Below are 25,580 nucleotides of genomic sequence, written 5' to 3'. Positions count from 1 at the left end.
TCTGTTTTAATGCACATAAAACAGAATACTCTCTGTTCAGAATTTTATCCTCTAGTAAAATTCTTACTCCATGCACAGTATGTTATAGGAACTGCAGCTCCCTGTGTGAATGTTCAAAAGTTCTATCACTTATTTTCCAAATGTGTTCTGCATTGTCCTGTTTTTTTTGTTGTGTGAGTTTTGATACTCAGAGTCATAGTGGTTACTAACCAGTCTTTGTCTGCTCCGCCTCCTGGTGTGGTCTGAAAACAGTGCCCGCCCACTTTCTTTCCTCCACTTCCTTTCTGCCTGGGTCTCAATCCTTGCACTAGCTTGCTCTTTAGAATACTCCCAGCATGATTCCCCACAAACGTCCCTGACCCACCAGCACGGGTGGCCAATTCCCCGGTTTTGCTTGACTCCTGGTTCTGCTCATGCAGTATTCTCCCATGAATGCCTGTCCTTTCTCCCCCATGTCACCTGCAAACTTCTCCTGCTGGGGCTGAATCAGCTTTCCTTCCCTCATGTTCCAGCTATCACCCAGTATCACTTGTCTTATCTTTAAAACATCATATTTCTTATCTTTGTATGTGTCTTTCTCCCCCTGGGGGTAAGAAGACGTGGTTTTTAAAAAAATTAATTAACTTATTTATTTAAATATATTTTTATTGATTTCAGAGAGGGAGAGAGATAGGAACATCAATGATGAGAGAGAATCATTGATCGGCTGCCTCCTGCACGATCCCCCACTGGGGATCAAGCTGGCAACCTGGGCATGTGCCCTGACTGGGAATCAAACCATGACCTGCTGGTTCATAGGTTGATGCTCAACCACTGAGCTATGCCAGTCTACAGGAAGTGTGTTTTATTAGTAACTTTTATATAACAACTAGAGACCCGGTGCATGACATTTGTGCACTGGGGGTGGGGGTGGGGGTGGGGGTCCCTCAGCCTGGCCTGCACCCTCTTGACAAGACCAAAAGGCTGTTTCATTTTCTCCTTTCCTTCTCCTCTGACTTCCTTTCTTAACCATGGGAAAATTACCCTTATATTTTAGTTGGTTTATTTTTAATCCTTTCAATGTAGTTATCCCATATAATAAGAGCATAGTAATCAAATTGTCCCCTCGACCCGGAGGTCTTCTGAGAGTTCAACCAGGGGGTGGGCCTGGCCAGGGAAAGGGAAGGATTTCCCGGCTGGCAGCTGGCAGCCGGCAGCTGCTAGTGACCCTACCAGTGCACAAATTTCATGCACTGGGCCTCTAGTTTAAATATAAAATGCTACTTAATATGCTTCAATATTATTAAGATGTTGCCTAACAATAATACATAAAGAGGGGTTTCAGCTTGTGTGAGTAGGCTGACATGGTCCTAAATGGAAACTATTCTGCTAGGGTTTTTCTCTCTACACTAGGAGAAGAGGCTGAGGAGGGTAGAGGGACCTCCCTCTGAGATCCCTACTTATTGACTGTCACCATAGGAAATTACCAGGACATCTTGGTGCTTCAGTTTTCATTTTCATGAATAACATCTTAGTTGCTGGTCCATTCAATTACAGTTGGGGTCCCAGATTAGATCTGGGACAAGTTGTGACCATGTTCTTCTGTTGTGTGAGAGCATGGAGCACATTTTCTGGCATGGAGTAGTACGAGCTGTTCCCCTTTATTTCCATTCATGGAGATTTCTCCTCAAGCCATGGTGTGTGTGTGTGTGTGTGTGTGTGTGTGTGTGTGTATTTCTTGTTTAAGTTCCATTTTTCTGACCTGCTGCTCTTTCCTCAAACTTCATTCATGTCCATTCAGAGCATTTAGCTTGGTACTAGCCAGTGTCCAGCCTCCAAGTGGCCTTGAAAAGCCGAAGAAGCATATATTCCATCCCATGATACCTTCATCTATTAGGCAGTCTCTCATAGCTTTGGAATCTGAACTCTCATTGAACTTGGGAGATAGCATTCCTTTCTGAGGTGTTGCTTTCTCCAATCATTAGGTGACATTATGTGAAAAAATATATCTTAATATCTGGTAAGAATTTACATTTTAGGAGGTGAAAATGACAGTTCTCTGAATGTGAAATTTCTAGTCTTAATCTTTTGGAGCATGTAATTGCTTTCCCACTAGTTTGCATAACAGAAGACCCTCGTAAGAACAGGTGAAATGGGGTGTCTAGCTGAAGCGTGGCCAGCATGATCACCTTCATAGAGAGCACACAGATCCCATTCCTAGAAAGGCAGCGAGTTGAAACCGTGCCAGCTTGATAATGAGTTGCCAGCTAACAAAATGCCATTTGAGTGACTGCAATCAGATCTGCCAGGTGCTTTATTTTCAAACCTCATTTTTAGCTTATCAGGCTTGAGATTTCGGGTGGGATTTTAATATCAAATAATAAAACGTCAGCACCGTGTAATCACTGAGATGTTATCTTTCAGTGATGCTGCTAAGTGACAGGCCACAAGTACTCTAAAAATACAGCAAATGGAAATCTCTCAAAGGCTGGAAATACTGAGAATATGGAGCCCTGCAAACATTATAGGAGGCAGTGCCACAGTGTAGGGAGTCACCCGCCGGCATGACATCACCTGTATAGGTGACAGCCATGTGTTTCATGGGTTCTCAGTACAATGGTGGCATTTGGAGATGCCATTTGGATGATGACCAATACCAGAAGGAATCCCGGGTGAAGAGGGAGATGGTTTGCCTGAGTTCACTAGTCCTCGTCCCTGCCTAATACACTTGAATTATTCTAACCTTATTAATTGAGTTGAATTAATCCTGCCAGTATGGAATGTGTCTTATGTTACTATTGAAGGAATTTGAAGTATAGGCATTAGAGGATTTTTACATGGAAATATAAGTAGCAGTTTTTATTTTTATGAATAACCTTAGATGCTTACTAATTGTTACAGACTAGACTTTGGACAGTTGCCCATTGTGAATCCATGCGGATTCTTCTCCACCACTGGCTGGGGACTCAATAGGTCTTCCAGACTATACAAGAAAGAAAGGTTAGTCTTTTTCCAAATGAAATTTTTTAAAAAGGAAACTGCACGATTTCAAGTACTTTTGTTTTTTTGCCTATGCTCTACATGTGGGCTGCATTACTGGGATGTGTGGGCTAAAGACACAGCTGGCATTGCTGCCTTCTGTTTAATGTAGACTTGATACTATCAGCACTTTGATAATGTCTGCTGAGAACAGAATCTAAGGTAAGACTTCAATGGTCAGGATTTTAATAGCCATTCAACAGCTATAAAGAAACAAGTACAACTGCAAAGATATGAAGACATCTAGCAACCTAATGAATGCCAATTGCATTTAGATTCTTGCGTAAGTACAGTGGGCAACTGTCATCTTTTATTAACCAGAAAACTTTACCAGGTTTATTAGAATGGAGACAGTTCTTGCATTTAACATGCTCTAGGAGGGGCCTGATCTGCATATCACATTCTTCTTGAGAGTTATAGCTCTTATGGAATATATTGTCTCCTTTCCCCACATCCTAATCTTGTTACCAGGCCTTTCCTTTGTTATAGTCCAAAATATATCTGCCCACCATTGGGATCCCAAATAGAAGCCTGTCTACCTACCACAGCTGTCATAACCCTTCATAATCTGTACTTTCCCTAAGAAAAAGTTTAAATCTTCACATTGTTAAAGTGTAGCCCCTGATATCTGGGAGCTTGTTGGACACTCACAGGTAGGCCTTGGGGTTGTTGGTTATGTGCTCAGAGCCTGGCATTGTGTCTCCTGTTGGACATAAGGGTATAAGCAATCACATAGAACATTGACATTAGGCATGGTCACTCATAGGCCATGATCAAGTGAGACAAACAAGACCATTTCATAATTTTGTCTAAGTACAGATAAAAATAAAATACTCAACATCTCCTTCTCCCATAAATAAATTGAAGGCCAGCTGCATCTTCACCAATTACAGCTTCAGCATTGCTCTGCCTGCCCTCTCTATAGATAAGACTTGAGATACCTAAGCATAGAAATGCTACATCCTGATGGTGTTCAGACCTCTTCCATGACCATTCTTCCTCTCCATTATGTTTAGAATCTAATTATGGGGGGGCACTCACGGGGGACCTGATATTCACCTTGTTTAGGCTAGTGACCTGAGGGATTAATCCTAGGAGACAAAGGACACTGGTAATGAGTCAAGGGCATTGGCTGGTGCAGCATACAGAATTTTTATGAGATTCCTGACATTAAAAATCTTTTCACAAGGCCACTCATTTAACCTTGCTTTAAATGGCTAATCCATATGTATGAAAGTGTTAATGAACTTGCCTTTAATTAGAAGGGATTTCTGTTCCTTCTGCTCCCACTGCTCCCGGCTTCCCCTTAAAATTCAAATAGTTTGAAAAACATTCTTGACTGAACAGTTGTTGTAAAGGTATGAGACTTACCTGCTGGCAGCAGGATATAGCATAGTCTGTGAGCAAATCGTTTCACATCATCTTACCTGGAAGGAAGGTCAGAAATGACAGCTGTTGTCACTAACCAGAACATTGCTGAGGATGGCTCTGTTTGAAGCACTAGGCAGTGCCTAACTCTGGGAAAGTCTCATTAAGCCATGGCCATGGAGGTCATGTGGGGATTTATTTAGAACTATTTTGTGACTAAGCCATTGCCTCTTATTTTGTTTTGTGGTTGAAAATTATGATCCCGTGGCTAACATTTTTCACACATCTGGAATTGAGACCTGAAATTTGGCATGCCTTGCCTTCTCCCCAGGTGTGATGGAAAGGGGCCTGGGCTTAGAGTTAAGAAGAGGGCTTAGAGTTATGAAGAGCTGAACTTAAGTCCCAGCTTTATCACTGAACAGCGATGCAATTGGCCTCTGTTAGCCTTGGTTTTTCTTTTTTTTCTTTTTTCTTTTTTTTCATGTGAAATAATGTAAAAACCTTCTTCCCCAGAGCAGCAAGAAGAGACGTCTTAGGGGCTTGTAGGAGAAACCTCCGGAACAGGAGAGTTTTCTATGGCTCACAGCTGCAGACAGACAAGAAAACGCCCAACCACACCCTGCCTGTGGTCCTGCTACGGAGCCGAGACACTCCTCATGCCGCCCTAACCAGGCCGGCCTGGCCCCGGGAATGGGTCTTGGCCAGCCTCTGAAGCCACACCCCCCTCCTTGCCTTAAACCCTGGGTCCAGGAGGAGGCTTCAGCCTGGGGCAGGCGTAAGCCAGTCACGCAACCTCCATCGCATTCTTCTGCAAAGAATGAGCGAAGGCTTCCCACTCCGCTGGGTAAAAGCTCTTATAGACGTTGATCTTATTCCGAATCTGTTTCGGGGTATCTTGATAATAATTCTTCTCATCCCGGGCCATAGCCTTGTAGTCCTCCCCAGGGTTCTCCACCATGTAGCGTACGTAGTCTATGAGGTCCCGAGACAGCGTATTTTCTTTCTTTTCCGGGAGGCTGGCTTCTGCCTCGAGGTCATTCAGCACATAGGGCTTCCGTATGAGCGGCCGTCTCTCGTCTGCGTCCACCTCCATGGACTGGACCTTTCTCTTACAGAGGGGCACCGCCTTGTTGGGGTCCATAGCCAAGCCCATCTCGGCCAGGTTCTGCCGCACGGACTTGGTGTGGTCCCAGGCATGTCGGATGTGGGAGCCCTCGATCTGTGGTTCAGACGCTTCCGGTTAACACTGTAACCGAACTTCTGCCGCCGGGTCTTCCCCTTGGCCTTGGGCATCACGCCGACCACCGCTCAGGCAATTCAGATTCAGCGCCCCTCGCTTCCAGAACCTCGTGTCGTGTAGTCTTTTTTTTTTTTTTTAATGGGGATAAATGTAATGAAGCTCAAGTGAGATGATGCCCTGCAGAATCTCTAAGAGGATGATGCCAATGTCAGATACTCCCCTTTTCCTGGGGAAGACCATTGAGAAATTATTAAATATGTGCTCTGATTCTTCTCTTGTGAGGTTCAAGGTTGGAGTTGAACTAAAGGTGGGGTCAATTTCCATGGCCATGAAAATTGGCCATAGTGGGCATTCTTGAATAATGGGTCCAGGTCCTACTTATGGGATTAAAGGATTGTTCGCTGCCTTGGCCCTGTGACTGATAAATATTTCAGTGCCAGAGGCCGGGCAGAGCTCTTTAACTGGATGGTTCTCAGATGCCTAGAATTCTTGTGAAGTGGGATAAAAGGTATTTGGATTTCTCCACCCATGACTCCAGAGCTAGTTAAGGATGAAGCTGGGCTGGGATCTGGAGCTTCTGTCATCTTAGAGTGAACAGGAAATGGGGTCAAACTCTGACCCTGACTCACCAGTAGTGAATAGCTGACTGAAAAATGAAACATTTCACCAGATTTCTAAGTGGTAGTTGTCTGAATAGCCACCTCCAATGACTACATTAAATTGAGATCCATCAAAACGTTGATTTAGCTCTGTTGACCCAGGTAATGCACTTTATCCATGCTGGCTTCGCCCTGAGCAGCTTCTAACTATGAGAACTTCCTACATGGAGACTGTGCTAAGTCCTTGACAAACATTTTCTTTTACCTAACCCAGATTATAGTATTTCTATTGCAGGAGGTGGAGGTGATAGAAACCCCAATGTAACCTGGGTCTGCGTGATAATAAAGGTCTTGACCAATAGGCTAGACTTAGCAGGAGCCTAGTTGTGCCCCCCAAGCTATGTGTGATCCTGGCCGCTTATTTATGCTTGAGCCAATCACAGGAAGAAGCTTCTAGACTCCTTTTATCTTAGCACAGCTCCTGAGATGGGTGTCTAAGTGGACACCTCAAAGGCAGGTTTGAAAAGTGGCCTTGGTTGTGATCCGAAGAGTGGCTCTTAACCAATAGTTTCTTACTTCCCAGCACAGAGAAGCAATGCTGACTTCCAAGGAAATTGAACTGCCTGGCAGTAGGGGGCCCTCTTTTGCTTTTGTTTCATTGCAGATTCAACTGCTTCAAAATAGATGCTGAGGGCAACCTGTGACTGAGACTTATGATTTCATTTGACTTGGTGTCTGCTGTATGCACCCAATTAAAGAAACTTCTGTTCCTATGACTCAAATACAGACACAGCCACATGACAAATCAGCTTAGGCAGTCTCTCCCACTCTCCCTCTCCCTCTCCCTCTCCCTCTCCCTCTCCCTCTCCCTCTCCCTCTCCCTCTCCCTCTCCCTCTCCCTCTCCCTCTCCCTCTCCCTCTCCCTCTCCCTCTCCCTCTCCCTCTCCCCCTCCCCCTCCGCCTCCCTCTCCCTCTCTTTTTTTGTTAATCCTCACCTGATATTTTTCCCATTGATTTTTAGAGAGAATAGAGGAGAGGGAGGGAATGGGGTGAAGGGAAGAGAGAGAGAGAGACATTGACCTGAGAGGGACATATTGATTGGTTGCCTGCTGCACACACCCTGGACCCGGGTGGACTTTGAAAAAATATATTTCTTTATTGGTTTCAGAGAGGAAGGGAGAAGGAGAGAGAGATAGAAACATCAGTGATGAGAGAGAATCATTGATCGGCTGCCTCCTGCACGGCCCACACTGGGGATCGAGCCCACAACCTAGGCATGTGCCCTTGGCTGGAATCGAACCTGGCACCCTTCAGTCCGCAGGCTGACGATGGACTTTGAATCTTGACTGGGAATCGAACCTGTGACCATTCAGTGTGTGGGCAGATGCTCTAACCACTGAGAAACATTGGTCAGGTTGGCAGTCTTTTTTGATGGATGCTTTCCACTCTGGAGTCCCTAATGCCTAGGAGCAATTTGACCTTTTTTAAAAAATTATTTTATTACCACCTGTGTCTCTGAAAGCCTCCCATGTTGATTATTGTATTGTATTGATGGACTCCTTTGGTACTGTTTCTTTTTACCTGGCACTGGTGACATCCCTGAAATATTGTTTCCTCTTCATATTTAACTTTTGTAATTTTTTTTAGTTCACTTCCTTGAGATAACTCTGATGTCCTCCCCTTTCAACATGACACCTTTGCATAGGACTGGCTCAGTGTCAATGGGCCTCAGAACACTGGGGATGGAAACCATATGACAATGTGCTGTTCCAGGTGATATCTGAGCTGTATTGTGACTGGGCGGTGGGGGGTGAGGTGGGAACGGGGGGGGGGGTGACATGCACCCTGAGTCCCAGTTAGACAACCAATAATGAGATTTGTTTGCATGTTCTACTTTTTTCTGACCTCCTAGCCTTCAATGTGCTTTGAGTCTTCTTTGATTCAGATTTGTATAAAAACCTGGGGACAGTGCCCTGCATTTCTTCCATTTCTAAAATCACAGCCATTTAATTTTCAGTTTGAAAGTACATGATGAAAGTTGCTTCATATACTGAGTGGTTTTACAAAATTGCCTCAGTTTTAATGAAGATTCAGAGCTCTTAGGTTTGCCTGAGTGGATTGATAGGCAACCTCTTTTTTAGTTCCAGGACATTGTCACTTCAAAGCACTTATTGATTTTGTAGAACAGCATGTCCTTTTATGTGTAATGAAGGGCCTCCTTATACAATGTCACACTGTTCCACTTAAAACGCCATTTTATTTTATAGGGTTTGCCTAGGCAGATCCTTAGCTGTTTAGACTGAAGTCTTAGTTATATGTTGATAATTACCAGGGTCATGTTTCATTTTTTTACTCTATCAGATGGTTTCTAATGATATAGATCAGAGTGAAGGTCCCAAGTCATTGGTAAAAGTGTTTATTTTAGGTTGGGTAAGCCAACTGAAAGCAAGGAATGTATAGTGCCTGGCTGTATGATTTTGGGTTGACTCTCCTTTATTCACCATCCCCCTAAGAATACCTTTCCTTCTAGTTCTCTGATGCCTGCAAGTTTATGTCTTTGGCTTTATTCCTTTAGGTTAGGCATTGTCTCTTGTGATTAAACCTTCATATATCAGTTAGTTCTTGCTATAACAAACCACTTCAAAACTTAGTGGCTTGATATGACCATTTATTGCTTATAATTCTATGGTTGATAATTTAGTCAGGGATTAACTGGACTATCTCTTCTCTGCTCTATGTGGTGTTGGGCATATTCACTTATACTTTTGTAGTCAGCTAGATACTGGCTGATCCTGGATGGTCTTACTCGTGTGCCTGGTAGTTGGCTGGAGTGATGGGGAAACTGGGCCACACATCTCTCATCATCCAGCAGACCAGTCTGGACTTCTTCACATGGAAGCTGGGTTCCAAAAGCAGCAAGAAAGGACAAGACCCAATACACACACTTTAAAAAAATATTTTTTATTGATTTCAGAGAGGAAGGGAGAGGGAGAAAGATAGAAACATCAATGATGAGAGAGAATCATTGATCTGCTGCCTCCTGCAGGCCCCACACTGGGGATCAAGCCCACAACCTAAGCATATGCCCTGACTGGGAATAGAACCATGACCTCCTGGTTAATAGCTCGACACTCAACCACTGAGCCATGCCAGTTGGGGCCCAGTACATACTCTTTTTAAAGATGTTTCTTCTTTTATGTTTGCTACTGTCTCATTGTCATAAGCAAGTCACAGGGCAAGCCTATAGGCTCCATTTCTTGAAGGGAAGAGCTACAAAGAATTTGTGGCCATTTTTTTTCAGTCTACCACAATTTAAAACTTAAATATGTAAAGAATGTAAATAAGTTTATATATACACACACGTGCATACGCATACACACGCACACACATATACATACATACAAATATGAGAGATCGAGAAGAAGGAAAGTTGAAATACAAAAAGTGTGTAGGCATCAATTGCTTGAGAGAAAAGAAGTGAGGCCCCACTGTACTTGCTACTCAAGTGATAAGGAATGTCTGTGAGTCAACAGCTTTTCTCACTGCATAAAATTCTGTGTAGATTGAACCTCATCCCTGCTTATTTCAAGGAAGTTTTATTTTCCACTTTAGATTATTAATGCAATGCTATACTAGGATCTTAAATCAACAAATAAAACACACACTTTTGATCTTCTACTGCATTATGACCTCTTAAATGAATATATGTCTTATTTTTAGAAATCTTTAATATTTATTCAGTAGAAGCAATAGGATGAGAATCCAGGATTTACTTGAATACTTGAGTTCTGACTCCAATTTATTTGCACTTTGAAATTTTCTTTGCTGTGCAGTTGCCTCAAGGTGCAATTCCGGTAGTTAATTTTAGCTTTAGCTGAAGTCCTAAGAGTCAGCTTCAGCCCTTATGAGTTTGCAGCCCTTAGGGATGGTTGCCAAGTGGGAGATAGGTGCTTCTAAAAATGTTCCTGAGTGACTATGAGAACTTTGCTTGGTGTTTAACAATCTTTAGGATTCAGCATATTTCCTTGAGAATGGCAGTGACTAATAGGGAGTTAGAGGATTGCACTTTTGCATTGTGCCTTTGAATGTTGCAGTGATATGAGGGTGAAAATACCCACCCTCCCTGCCCTAGGGGAGTGAGGGATCTATGGTCTGCATTGCATATTCCATGCACCAGAATTTTCTGGAAAAAACCCAATCACAATGTTTTGTCTTCCATCACACAAGTCCTTTGGTACCAAACTATGTATCCATGAGGATGCCTTTTGTCACTAGAAAACAGCACAACTTTGTTAGATCGCATTTCTCAATTGTTGGTTTGTAAAATTATTATTGTAGATTGTCTACTATTTCAAAAATTAAAAATTTCCCAGCTTTATTGAGTTATAATTGACATGTAACATTGTTAAGGTGTATAATATGTTGATTTGATATACTTTTATATATTGCAAAATGATTACCACCAAAGTATTAATTAACATTTTCTTAGTTACCATTTGTTTTCTGTGGTGAGAACACTTAAGATTACAATCTTAGCAGTCTTCTAGTAGGTAATACAATATTATTAGTTATAATCACCATTCTGTACATTAGACCCCCAGAACTTACTCTATTAAAACTGGAAGTTTGTACTCTTTGACCAACCTTTCCGCATTCCCCCCACTGGCAGCCCCGGGTCACCACCGTTCTATTCTGTTTCTATGAGTTCTGTCTGCCACTTTCTGATTGTGTTCCTTTCACCTGAATGCTCTTCCTGTGGGTCAAGGAAGCTGGGTCATGGAAGTGAAGAAAACTGTGCTCACCAATCTGAATTTAGGCTTATTTCTCCTCATTCTGAGTAGGAATATATGACTTGCAGTCATACAGGGAGGATTATAAATGTCACTTCCATACCCTTACAGTTCCTCATTTTGGCCTTTCTTTTCCTATTTGGCATTTGCTGTCATCTTGAGATTTCTTTGCATTTCTTTTCCCCTTAATAAAACCCCACCCAAGAGGAGTGTAGTTTCGTTTAGTCCATGTGTCTTTGGCTGGCAGGCCCGTTGTGGGCTTCACCGTTGGTTTGTTTCTACGCCTGTGATGGGTACATGTTCTGACTGCTTGTTTTACTGTTGGTTTATTGATATGCTGGGGGAAGCCATGGCTATTAAAAACATTCCCATGCCAGCCCTGGGTAGCTCAGATGGTTAGAGTGTCATCCCCATACACCAAGGATGTAGTTTCAATCCCTGGTCAAGGCACATAGAAGAACCAGCCAATGATTGCATAAATAAGTGGAATAACAAATCTCTCTCTCTCTCTCTGCCCTCTTCCTCTCTTTCTTATAAAAACAAAAACCCAAACATTACTGTTCCATATCTAGCACTTGCCATAGGTAACTGCTACCATTTCCCTGCATCAGAAGTTGTGGGAGATGTTGCATTCTTTGCTAATCTATAACTCAAACTTAAGTGTGCATCATAATCAAGTAGAGGGTTATTAAATCTCAGAGTTTTAGGCCCCGCCCACAGTTTCTGATTCAGTAGGTCTCGGGCAGGGCCTGGGAACTTGCATTTCTAACAAGTTCCCTGGGGATGCTGTTGCTACCTGTCCACAGGTCACACTGTGAGACCCATTGGTCTAGTGGGATGGACACAGACACAAGCCCTTTCGAGGGCAAACACCTCAAAAGAACATATTGTGATAACTGGATAAGGGGTAATTAAAATCAAGTTTAACCAACAGTTTGTAAAATAAATTAAAGGAATGAAATATTTTAGAACTCTTTTTTTCTCTCTCTCCAAAGTGCTGTAATAGAATCTTAAACTTTGATTTTGCCTCAATACTCTTCTGTTGCCTGTGTCCATGTTGATGCATTTTATACTGAAAATCCCTAGAATGTGAGGGCTTTAACTTATGTTTTCTTTTCCAAATATGCTCATCATCCTTCTTACCTTGACTATAAAACAAGGCAGTTTCCCATGTATATATAAACATGTTAATCAATTGAGTATATGGGATTATTTTATTAAAGCATCTTACTTTTTGTTTATAAGGAAACACACATACCACAATAATCTTTATAATCAACTTGTAAAATATTATCTTGTCATTATACTTAATCTTGAATCTGGGTGCTTTTGTTATGGTGTTGCAAGCATTTGCATTTTTAAAAGTAATTTTTATAGAGTTAGTAAGAAAAATAGACCTCATTATAATGGAAAATTTTAACTGCAGCTGTGATATGCTTAGAAGTGAATTTGTTTGTAAGCCATAAACAAATATATGAATGTTAAGTTTTATTATTAAAGCAAATGACATTTCTTCTTAATGTATTTGCACCCTGGTGCCCTATAGTTCCCTTTTGTAAAACAAATCTTTATATTTAAATACATCTATCTTGTGTTAAACTCTTGAGTAACCTTTTCTTTCCCTTTCTTTTAGCCAGTACAGATCATAGGTAGAATCCACCCTCTAGTGGCCAAAAGAATCATGAAAAAAGGACATTTATAAGACAAGGCTAAAAAATCGTATGAGGAGATTGATTTTTTTCCTGTGGCTCAACATTGTTCTGGAGGCAAATCCAATTGGTATTTTACATTTATTGGATGATTGTTTGGCATCTTTCTCCTTTAAATGGCCCCAGTAGAGGTGGCTGTTTTTGCACAGCCCTAAAGCCCCAGTGATTAGTACAGTGCCTGGCACATTGTGGTGTTTAACAACTATTTGCTGAATTAAAGAAAGAATCAATGGATGAGGAAAACAGCAGACCCAAGGGTTCGCCAGCCTTCCCTTGTGACTAGTGAAGGCAGCAATTTTTGCAGCGATAGAGAACCATCGCCTGAACACTTGGGATAGGACTTAGAGAGTCAGTTCTCCATTATCCATCCTTTCAGCAGTCCAGGGAGGTAGATGAAATTTGTTGATGGCTCGGTTGGAGAGTCTAAAACTTTATTTTTGCCTCTATTTTACTCTCCTTTCAACTTAATGTTTATGAGACCCACAACAATGGAAATATTGACTGATTTGGGTCATTTCACATATATTTCCTTTCTGGCCACAATGCCCCTCACAATGAAAGGATAAGAAATTAGGGAGCAAAAGAAGGAGTATCAGCAGTCACCATCCCCCACATACCAACTAATGCTCTGTTTCACTTGCACAGCTCCCTAATGTCCATAGGTGGTGTGTGTGTGTGTGTGTGTGTGTGTGTGTGTGTGTGTGTGTAACAGGAGAGTGTAGTTATCCCACAGAAGCCTGTAAGATCTCACTCAGTACACAGGTCAATTTAGAGCAGAGCATCTGTATGCTTGATAGGATTAAATTGAGCAGGCATTCCTGATACATTTTTCCCTGTTCTTAAAAAGATTCCTATTGTGAACACACCAGCAAAGAGAGAGAATGCGATGGACACACACACACACACACACACACACACACACACACACACACACAGTTTCCTCTGCAGCAAAACTTTCTGTTCAGTAAAATAAATGTGCTGCCTGCGACACTACAGTGCTGAAGGGCTCCGTGGCGATCAGTGAGTTTAGCCAGAATTTGGAAGCTCACAGACAATCATAGTATTATAATAGCACTATTTTCTCTTTGTCCACTTTAACTACTATCGGTGAGGTGTTTGGAAGACTTGAGCTCCTGGGAACTGGCCTAGACTTGAAGTAGGGAGTCTTGGGTTCTCACATTTATGCATTCAACCTGAAATGAGGGAACCATCTGTGGATTTGCAGCACAGCCTTTAAGAAAATGCTCCCCCTTTCTCCACTCATCAGATCTTAAAGTGAAACAGCAAAAAAATTCCCACGAAACAAAACTCCCCGAATGCTTCATATTCACTCTCACCTTGAATTAGGTCTGTACTGGGGGAGTGAGCAGCATGATCTGGACACACACCAGTGTTTTTGGAAGGTCCTTCTAGCTTGCTTTTCCTGAGGCAGTGGGAAGTGCAGGGAGGCCCCTAGGGTGATACAAAGATGACTTGTCCCAATTTGTTACACAGTGTGTGCAAGCCATCTGGTTAGAGCCAGAGTCATGGGGTTTGGATTTTTCAGAGTGGGATGTGATGGACGAGGGGAGGAAGAGCTCTGGAGTAAACCCAGTGTGGGGCAGAGCCTGTCTTATATTGGTATGAATGTTTCAATGATGTTGTCTTGGGACAGTGTTGAGAGAATAGAAATCAAGGGCCTCTTGAAAGCTGGAGGCAGCAGTCTGTACTATTTGGTCATGGTGGTCCTACCAGACTAATACTCTAGGTAATGCATTTGGGGGACAACCTAGGACAGTGATGGCGAACCTTTTGAGCTCGGCGTGTCAGCATTTTGAAAAACCCTAACTTAACTCTGGTGCCGTGTCACATACAGAAATGTTTTGATATTTGCAACCATAGTAAAACAAAGACTTATATTTTTGATATTTATTTTATATATTTAAATGCCATTTAACAGAGAAAAATCAACCAAAAAAATGAGTTCATAGATTCGCCATCACTGACCTAGGACAATAGGAAGAACACACAGGATCAACTGTGTGGCCTTGAGCACATTTCTTTACCACTGTGACTCTTCATTCCTCTTGTCTAAATTGGGTTAGTCACGGCTATCATTCTCTCATGGGGATTAAACAAGTTAACACACACAAAGGGCCTGAGAGAAGCAGATGCTGCTAACTTGCTCGAAGTCCTTGAAGGTAAAGACTCTGCCGTGTAGCTTTGTACCCATGGTGCCTGGACGTTCCGGGCACATCACAGGCACATCTTAAATGTGTGTTGATTTAATCAATGACGTTTTGGGTGCTGAGCGGCTATTATTTGAGTGTCTTTTCTGTACCGGATCCTGTGGGTACAGCTGTGAACACCACAATTATGGCCTCTGCCTTTAAGCTTATTTTCTAGCTAAAGAAAAGAAATAATAAGCAATTAAAGTACTAAGCTAGAAATATGATTTCAGGCAGTTATAAGTGCTCTGATGGAAGTTAATTGAGTGTGGTGATGAGTAACTGGTGGGAGAAGCTACTTTGGATGGTATTGTCAGAAAATTATCTGAAGATCTGAGTTTTATTTTGTTTACCGATTGACACAGGTGTGCTTTTTTGGTGACTTAAATTTCTCTGTTGCTCTTATGAAGAGATTTTTCCTAATGGTGAACACGTTTTGGTACAATCTCCTCTTGATATACCCAGTGGTTCTATTCTAGGAAAACTCAGTATATCTTAAAAACTGTGTTGTATATGTGAAGCAGTTGGGTTTTTGACCTGAAATGTGGTCCACAAGGTTTTCACCTATGTGGATGTCCAATGGGACTGTCCACAGTTGTGAGGATGCCAGAGCGTTTTCTATTGTGGAGGGGGATCTTGACAATACGTAATGTTTAATATCTCTGGCCCAAACCAACTAAATTCCAGTAGAACCCTTCAATTACTATAATAACCAGCCCCCCAATCTCTAAAGTACCTTCAAAAGGGCAGCACAGCCCCCATTGAGAGCCATAGTTTTAAAGGTCCCAGTGACCTCTCGGTCTTGTCATCTAGTTGTTATTCTCACTCTCTGGAACCTTTGACACTGTTAACTAGGCCTCCTTGGTTTCCTTTCCTCTGCTGGCTTCCACGGCATTGCCCTCCTTGGTCTTCCTCCTCTCCTTGGCTCCATCCCTGCCCAGTTCTCCTGATCTGGCTTCTTGTTCTTTACCTGCCTATCCATGTAGATCTGACCTTCTTCTTTCCTCTCCATGTTTATTGTTTTTAGGAAAACTTCACCACTTCTAGGCAACTAAACTCTCAAAGTGCTGCTCCCATACTATTGGAGTCCATTTGTTTCCAACTGCACCTAGACCTCCATAATTGGGCCCCAAGTTAAACATGTCCAACTGGTCAACTTACTCGAACACCTGTTATTTCTTTGGACATATCTATTTGTGGTAATGGCAGCATCATTCACTCACTCAACCTAAGCATGGCAGCCATCTGGACCACTCTGTCTCACTCCCACCTCCTGTCACTTGCTATGTTTTGTCAATTGTAAGGAAGTGATTGGAGCTGAATATTCAGGAGAAGTCATGCACAAAGCAGAGTGGTGGTGATGAAAGTCATTGCCCTGGGAAGAGCCACTCTGATTCCATGCTTCTGATATTTTATTTTATTTTTAAAAAGTTCTTTGGGTAGGTTAATTTTTCTAGACCCTGGGCCTATTACCCTGAGCTAATTTGTTTTTCCAAATTAATTACCAGCAGGGGCGGCAGCCTCATTTTTTTTTTTTTTTTTTTTTTTTTTTTTTGCAGAATCCTTCTCTTTTGGAAGGATGGCCTTTTTCATTCAAACAGTCCAATTTAGGTCCTTTGGCACAAAGTTTAAAGGGTGCCTTGACATTTCCATAAAGACATTTAAATGTTACTGTCTCTGAAGAAACAGTTTTAGCATATGAAACCTTTATTTCCCCCCCCCCCCCCCAGGAATAAAAACATCACCAGCTTAATTATCTCTGTAAAATAACTTCCTCATTTGCTTAGCATGTTGCTAGTAGGAAAAGATAGTGATACTGTTTTACGAAAACAAAAAATGCTTATAGATGATTTCATGAAATTTTCTTTTGATTTTTGTCTCTGTAAATAGCACCTCAATTCAGAGGCCAAAATGCATATAGGGTTCTATGTGCTCCTTCCCAGTTGATTTTTAAAACATCTTCTAGGAGAGCAAATATAATGGAAAAGATGCTGCTTGTGATTATTTCTTCACACAGAGAAGCCAGAAAACACACATAATAAAATCATGTATCATGACACACATAATAAAATCCTATAACATGAACTCTACCCTGTGCGTGAGTTCATGTTGACATATTTTAAATTTACAGTACAGTATTGTTAACTGTATGCACGTTGTTGTACAACATAGCTCTAGGACATTTTCATTTTGCATAAATTAAACTCTATACCCCTTGAGCATCCACTCCCAATTTCCCTTTCCCCAGCCCTTGGCAATCACCATTTTTCTCTGCTTTTATGAGTTCAGTTACTTTAGAATCATGAAGTATTTGTCCTTCTGTGACTGGCTTATTTCACTTAGCATATGGCCTCAAGGTTCATCCATGTTATAGCATGGCAGGATTTCCTTCTTTTCAAAGACTGAATGATAGTCCATTGTATGAACATACCCTTTCTCTTTATTTACATGCCTGTTGATGGATATTTAGGTTGTTTCTGCCTCTTGGCTATTGTGAATGATAATGCAGTGAACACGGGAATGCAAACAAATCTTTGAGACTCTGTTTTCAAGTCTTTTGGATAAGTACCCAGAAGTGGGATTATAGATTACATGGTAGTTCTATTATTAATATTTTGAGGACTCTACATACTGTTTCCCAAAGCAGCTGCACTATTTTACATTCTCACCAACAGTGCACAGGGTTCCAGTTTCTCCACATCCTCACCAACACATGATTACACACACACACACACACACACACACTTATAATGGCCCTCCTAGTTGTGGCAATCAAAAATATATCCAAAAACTGCCAAAGTATTCTGGGGAACAAAATTGCTGTTAATTGATTAACTCTGATCTAGATGAAGAAAACAGTCTGATTAAGAGTAATGGCCCCCAGCCGGTTTGGCTCAGTGGATAGAGTGTCAGCCCATGGACTGAAGGGTTCCAGGTTCAATTCTGGCCAAGGGCATGTACCTCGGTTGAAGGCTCAATCCCCAGGCATGATTGGGGTGCATGCCGGAGGCAACCAATAAATGTGTCTGTCTCCCTCACATAGGTGTTTCTCGCTCTCTGTCTCTTCCCCCTCCCTTCCACTCTCTAAAAATTAATGGGAAAATATCCTCAGGTGAGGGTTAACAACAACAACAAAAAATCCAACCTTTGAAAAAAAAAGAGGAATGCAAAATATTTCCCTAAAACTACAAAATGGGTGAGGTAGAAGAATTGAGAACCATGGTCTATTTGTCTTAAGTAGGTCAAGGTCTCCTCAAAGGAGTCTTTATCACCACCTAAGTTTGGAAAGCAGTTCAAAAAGCAACTGAAATGGCCAGTGCTTGAAAAATGCTCAGTTAACAATGCCAATATGAGCTTAACCTACTGTGATGGGCACAAGAAGCAAAACAGTTCAACACTTCAGCAGGGCCTAAGGGGACTTTCTGAGTTTGAGGGTTGGCTAGGAGTTGGAAAGCTGAAAATAAGCTAGAGGTTCTAGTTCCCACTTGAACAAGGGTTTATTTTTTCTGCTTATCTGGACTCAGAACCGACACAGGCAGGGTGATTTTTGAGAGCACTCACATGTTTCTCATTGTTTGGACAGGGCCAGACAAAAATGATCCAGTTTCATTGCAAATTGGCAGTAACACATGTTTTTGAAAGTAAAAAACAGCATAACACTCATGAGTGAATCTCAAAGAATGTTGTCTTCTTGTCCTTTGGAATAAACACCTGTTTTGAAACTAGGAGGGTAGGAACCATCTTTGATTAAGAAATTGTCAGGTCTCTCTTTTTTTTTCATTGTGAAGATTATATTTTTAAGAATTAAAAATTTGAGCACAATTAAAAATATTAGAATGTGGATAATCATAACTTTAAATAAACAACAACAAAAAAGATAGCCCACATTTCCTCTGGAATTTCAGTTAAGCCTGCTTAGCTGAGTTTGTTTCCTGACTTGAAATGCAAAGCAAATACATTGATCCTTTTCTATTTTAATATAATTCTCTTTAGATAGATATATTTTTTGAATTGATTGGAGGAAAAATGTGGTCTACATCCTTGAGAGGAGATGGAAGTCCTGCTGCTATCAGTGCCCTGTGGCCACAACACATATTCAGCAAACATCAGTGCCCCTGAACACGATGTAATAAGGAGACCATCTGGCGGATAAATGGATAACTTCTTTTATTCTTTTTTAAAGAATATAGAGTTGTGCCGGGGTCCAACCCCAGCAGGTCCAGGGGTCCCCAAAGGTGTGGACGGAGTCAGCAAAGAAGGAAAGACTCGGAGACAGTGTTCAGTTGATCAGCAGCCTAGCCAGGATCTCCAGCCAGGATCTCCAGCCAAGTTCTGGTCTGGATCTCCAGAGAGGTTCTTCTTCAGATCCCCAGCCAGGTTCTGTGTCCATGTTCTCTTGCTAGGTTCTCCAGGTTCTCCAGCCAGGTTCTGTAGCCATGTTCCCTCGCTAGGCTCTCCAGCCAGGCTCCGTCCAGGCTCTCCAGCCAGGTTCTGTCCAGGTACTCCAGTCAGGTTCAGTCACCAGGTTCTAGTCAGGTTCTCTTGCCAATTTCTGTAGTCAGGTTCAGTCCAGGATCTTTTGCCATGTTCTCTCTAGCGAAGTTCTTCTGTCTCTAGAGAACGTTCTGTGTAGGTTCTGTGCCTAGGCTCTGTCTCTCTTGGTCCTGTCTTCCAAGCCCTGTGACTTGCTGTCTTGTTACATCTGTATTTATACCAGTTCATTCAATCCTATCAATCTCTATTACAAAGGTTAGGGCGTTTCTTATCTCCATTCCAGGGAGTAAAGATTATGTAGCTTAAGCATGATTGTTCGTAGTTAAAGTGATTAATTACCCGCCTGGCACTTAGTTGAGGGGTTTTATTCCCTCCCTAACTTCAGGGGAAAATCCCTACCTGGGGAAACAACCTTTCTCAGAGAGGAGACCTTGGTTAAAACACATAGTGCCAAGAAGGTGAGCAAACATATTAAGAACCATATGCCATATATGCCAGGTCCCTTGAAACAGCAAGGATGGACCGGCTCCCGGCAGAGTTGCAGACAAGAGATCAGGTTCTTTTTTTTTTTTTTACTTTTAGAGAGTAAGGGAGAGGGAGAGAGAGAGAGAAACATCAATGATAAGAGAGAATCATCAGTCAACTGCCTCCTGCATGCCCCCCTACTGGGATCGAGTTCACAACCCAGGTCATGTGCCCCGACCAGGAATCCAACCATGCCCTCCTGGTTCATGGGTCAATGCTCAACCACTGAGCCATGCCGGCTGGGCTGAAAATAATAATTTCACTTACAGACGAATATTCTCCTCTCGAGAGAAACGAGCAGAGTCAAGACTACGTCTCTGTGAAAAGACTATTAGGGGAATTTTGTCCTCTGGTTTGAATTCACTCATTCATCAAACAAAGCAATTCCTCATGATCAGACATGCAACAATCAGAGCTCAGCAGGATACACTTTCAAAAGAAAAACACGCTTCCCACTGCTTGTGAGTTCTGATATATGTATCTGGAGCATCAGAGATAACCTCTTTTAATCTGGGGATCATGAAGGAAGTTGCTGAGAACAGATTCTTCATAGCCTTCCCAGAAATCTTCATTTCAGTTATACCCCAAGAGACCCGCTCCTACATCCCATCTGTCTGTGCCTCACTTTCCCGTGAATCCTCAGGTGCCTCCATGGCAGGCTGGTCCGGAGTGGGTGGAAATGGGACACATTTGACAGCAGTTTTTTCTCTCTTTCACTCAGGCTACCACGGCCTCTACTGTGAGGAAGAGTACAATGAGTGCCTCTCTGCCCCGTGCCTGAACGCGGCCACCTGCAGGGACCTCGTAAATGGCTATGAGTGCGTGTGCCTGGCCGAATACAAAGGTGAGTGGCCCTTGGGCCTGCTTGTGCCAGAATAGCTGTACTTGACCTCACAGATTCTCAACTTAAATGGATAAACCTCTCATTGGAGCACAAATTGTTTCAAATAAAAATCAAGTAGTGGTGGTGGTAGGATGATTTATGGGGCCAAGGAGACCAATTGGCAAGTCTCAGGTTTTCTGTTAATAAACTGAAAAATCTCTCTCCTGTTCTGCTTCTACATCCTCACCTCTTTGTTGAATATGCAGAAAGCCAAGGATAAAGAATGCTAGTAAGTGGGCCATCAGGCATAGATCTGAGGACCCAGCTGTGGAAACAGTGGGAGAGGGGAGCAGCTAGCTCAGTGCTTGCTGGGCAGAGTTAGGGTATTGTGCTTTTGGGTGGAGGAGACAGGTGGAATCTCACGTATTGGCATATAAGTGAATTCTTATGAAATGATTCAGTTGGGAAGGAAATGTTAGTTCATTTGAGTGTATGCCTGTCAAAGTCACTCTGGAAAAGCATTTGACACCATCCGAGTGTTTTTAATGTGTAAACTCTGTTCTAAGTCCTTCTGTGCATGAACTCATAAATCCTCACTCACCCTGTGAGGTGGTAGATAATGGTATCCCTCATGAGCCTGGCCAGCATGGTCCCTGAAGCCCTTGCATCGGCCTTCCCCAGGGGCCCCGGGCCACAGTTGGTGGATGGTGTGGTTTCATCGGAGCCCAGACACCCTCAGACGGCACTGTGCCAGGAAAGTCTGTTTATCAGCGGCTGCCCACATTTCTCTAAGCCACAACTTCAGGGGTGGGTTTAGATTTTTGTAATGCTTTCGTGGGCTCTATTTATAACCATTTCACGTAACCTCTTGCTCCCTCCACTGCTTACTTGATTGATACCATCCATCTGCCTGGCAACCTTGCGTGGCAGCCCCTGTTGCTTCTCTGTGGATGAGCCACAGGGATGAACTTGATCCAACCCCTGGATAGAAGGGCTGAAGCTGGGCCAAGTCTATGCACTGTGTTTGGCAGATCTGATGCTTCTTGGCCTGAGATGCCCATTTAGAGCTAGACTCCACGGACTTCCACAGGGCTGATGTGCTGGGTTATCCACATGGCTTCTGAGTTCTAGGTTTGTCAGAGCATTGGGAAATATGAGTGATGGGAAGAGGAATAATTGAGCAATGAATCCGGAGACCTAAGGGGCTCATCCCAATCGTGCCACTGACTTCCGTATGAACCTGGATAAATCCTTTAAAATTACTGCCGATAAAGTAAGGACAGGGATGTTTACAGATATCTTGAGATTCTTTAATGACCAAATAGGTAGTGGTGGATGTACTTCAAAAATTTAAAATTCCAAAATTCTTTAGTTTATGATAGAGTGTATGATAAAATTTTATGAAGCAAATTTAATCATTATAAATGACAAAGTCATTACTAGGGTATATTCTGAATATGCCCCTAACATTCCCATCTTTGAGGTATTGGTCATGTCATTGTGACTAAGAAGCAAAAAATACAATTGCACAGTGACTGACTAGTGTCTCTATAGATTTATAGACTGTGACTTGTTCACCTCCTCCTTTCATTTTTCTCAATGGGTATTCCCAACTTCTTCCATTTACACCAATCTCTGTAGTAAATCACTCACCCACAGTAAATCACCTACTTCCATCTTCATGGCATAAAAGAAAGGTTATCATTTGTAAACATTTTTAAATGTATCTAATTTTCCACATTCTATGGTAGTGGTTCTCAAACTTAGGTTTACATCTGAGTCTGCTGGTGGGCTTGTTAAAATAGATTGCTGTGCCTCACCCCTAGAGTTTCTGATGTGGTGTACCCAGGGTGGAGCCCAAGAATTTGAGTTTCTGGTAAGTTCTCAGGTGATGTTGCTGTGCTGGCCCATGCACCACCCATTAAGAGCCCCTGCCCTGCAAACTTCTCTGCAGTCACAGCCACTAAAACCTTATTCTCTTCCACGTTAGATGATCATGGCTCCTCATCCTGCTCAAGATTAGCCTTCCATGTATGTTCTAAATCCTTTCCCTTCTACCTTTCTGTGACCTCTTCCCTCATTTACCGACTCTGCTAGGGATGCTTCAAGGAGGTGGATGACCCTGAAGGGGATATAAACACATCTGAGGGTTTGGGTTCTTAAGAAAAGGATGCAGGTGCCGGGCGCCTTTGCATACAGCAGGGTTAGGGGACAGGGTTCTGAAGAGAATGGAGGATTCAATGACCAGCTGAGCACAACGGACCCCTCAGCCTGTGAAGAGGCCATACATGCCGTGAATGTGCCACACGTTACTCCATGAGGCAGAGGGCTCTGGCTGAGTAGATACTGGCTGTTCTCAAGGAGGATTGCATAGTGGGGCTGAACTGGCCCTTTCTTTTTTGTGTGGCTAGGAGGGAATGGTCTCCTGTTCACACCTGGAGAACCCAAACAGGGAAGCCTCCACGCCAAGCCTTAGGACCCTGTTGGCTGGCCTGTCTAGGACTGGAGGAGAACCCCCCGTGTCATCTGTCTCTGTCTGGCATTGCCAACTTCCAGTCTGGCCAGTACAGGGAGCCTGGACCAGCAACCCAAAGAGGGGAAAAATCTAGGAAATAATAAACAAAATAAACAAAATTGGAATAAAACAACACTAAACACTCAAGAGAGGAAGTGAAAAGACTGATGTATGCTACTCAACATTAAATTTAGATCTGGGAAAGCAAAAGGAGGAACTAATTCATGATAGAAGTAAAAGCAAGAGGGAATAGAAACCATGAGTTAAAAGATAGGAAATGTGGAGAAAAGATTCAAGAGCTCTGCTTCTGTCTGAGTGATGGACGCTCCAGAAGAAGAAGGAAGGAAACAAGGATATGAAACCAGAATGGACCCATTACTAGAAGGAGAAGTCTATGAGCAGAAGAACGTTGACGTTTTCACATAGTATGGGCTTCCTCAGTGCCAGAGCACTAATGAAGGAGAAGGTGCACAATTTGAGATTTCCTGATAGAATTTTTAAATCCAAGGATAAAGAGGATTGTTTTTATAAGAGTCTTCACAGGGAATACAGGTTACATACAAAAGAAAGAGAATCAAACCATCTTTGATCTTCTCTGTAGTGAAACTAAATAATAGTGAAAAAGTGTTTCAGACTTTTCAATGGAAAGGACTGGTAGTTAAAAGGTCATTGATATTTGAGGGCAAAAGAAAGACATTTTGTACACTTCAGGATACAGAAAATATAACACCCTCTCTAAGAAAATTATTTTAAAAGTATTCTCAATAACTAAATCAGAACAAAGATAGCCAGATAGAGGAAGGTAGAGAACAAGAGGAATAGAGTTGAGAAGACTGCTTTAAATGCAGAGAAAAACTTAAAGAGATGATATTGATGTGATTGTGAATGACAATTCAATGGTGAAGAAAAGTCTTTTGAAAAAATAGGTTTACCTTTATACTGATTAGTATTGCTGCCATAATGAGTTAGTACAAGGTCATGGTTTGAAACAGCACCCTTTTATTATTTAGCAGTTTTGTTCATCTAAGCCTGGCTTAATGGACTCCCTGCTCAGGGTCTCACAGGTTGACTGGGCTGCATTGGCATCTGAGGCTTGAATAAAGAAGGATCAACTTTCATGTCCCCTTGCATTGTTGGCCAAATTCATATCCTTGTGGCTGTCAAATTGATGACTGCTTGCTTCTTGAAAGTCAGCAGTTATGAGAGAGAGTCTCTGCTGCTTCATGTATCTAACTTTAGGAGAGGCCCGCACCCTCTTAATGTCTCACCTGATTAGGCCAGGCCCACCTATGATTAACTTAAAGTCAACTGATTAGGACCTTAACTGCATCTTCAAAATTTCTTAACTTTTGCAATATGCTTTTGGCTAGAAGCTCATGCTCAAGGGGAAGGGAGTACACAAAGGCATGGCTCATTAGGGATTACTCTAAAGTGTGTCTATCATACCTCTTATTAAGGAAAAATTGAAATGACCACACTAAAGTTTCATATAATTTTAACCAAATTTATGTGTTAAAGGGAATGGGGGTAGGAAATATTGGAAGACATACACGTGTGTTAAAGATGTCATCCCAGTGGGCAGGTAAATTGATTATTTAACTTTGGTGCATTTATAGAGACATTTAGGTTCAGGTTTAAATAAGACTGCTGGAAACAGGAAGGTAAACCCTAGAAAAATAGCAATAAATAAGACATCTAAAGTAAGAGTGATAGGGAGGTGGTGGTGGTGGTGTACGAGGGATTAAATGAGAAGCAGAAAGGGCTAAATCAGGCTCTCCAATTCAGAGGAAGAATGAGTGAGGGGAGGACAGAGGTCACAAGATCCTGTGCCTTTCTCTCCTTGAAGAATGTACATTCTCTCTTTGGAAGCATTTCACCTGATATATACTTACATGTAAGATGTATGTATAAACTTAGGAAACTATCAGCTGGGTGGGCTTCAGTTCCTAACTAGTTAGAACTTGCATAGGTGGTGTGTTGGTGGGGTGGGTTGGGACTTTAACTTCTTATTTTCCATATGCATTTTTAAGTGATGAGTTTTACTCTTAAAAATTAAATGAATATGATAACTGTCTAAAAATAATGGCATTAATAGGAAGCCAGGCAACTATAGCTAAGAACATTTTGCAAAAGGAAATCAATGAGTGGAACTTCTGCCAGATATTAAAACCCATTTAAGTGCTCCAATTATTATTACACTAGAGGCCCGATGCACTAAATTCGTGCAAGAGTAGGTCTTCCTTCCCCTGACTGCCGGCACTAGCTTCCTTCTGGCACCTGGGACCCGGACTG

At 42.2% G+C, this 25,580-nt stretch overlaps 1 protein-coding gene and 1 pseudogene across 1 annotated transcript in view; one reads left to right on the top strand and one right to left on the bottom strand.

Moving 5' to 3' along the window:
• The window catches only part of DNER (delta/notch like EGF repeat containing), a 246,232-nt gene that overhangs the window by 192,231 nt on the left and 28,421 nt on the right, over positions 1-25,580 (top strand). The window contains exon 9 of the mRNA XM_059703408.1: positions 20,672-20,794. Within this exon, the coding sequence (XP_059559391.1) occupies positions 20,672-20,794 (123 nt within the window). The remainder of the gene's footprint in view (positions 1-20,671; positions 20,795-25,580) is intronic.
• LOC132238316 (nucleolar protein 16-like) lies at positions 4,865-5,741 on the bottom strand (annotated as a pseudogene).

This window comes from Myotis daubentonii, chromosome 7 (genome assembly GCF_963259705.1).
Source record: "Myotis daubentonii chromosome 7, mMyoDau2.1, whole genome shotgun sequence".
Classification (NCBI taxonomy): domain Eukaryota; kingdom Metazoa; phylum Chordata; class Mammalia; order Chiroptera; family Vespertilionidae; genus Myotis; species Myotis daubentonii.
This window is presented reverse-complemented; position numbering and strand designations above follow the sequence as displayed.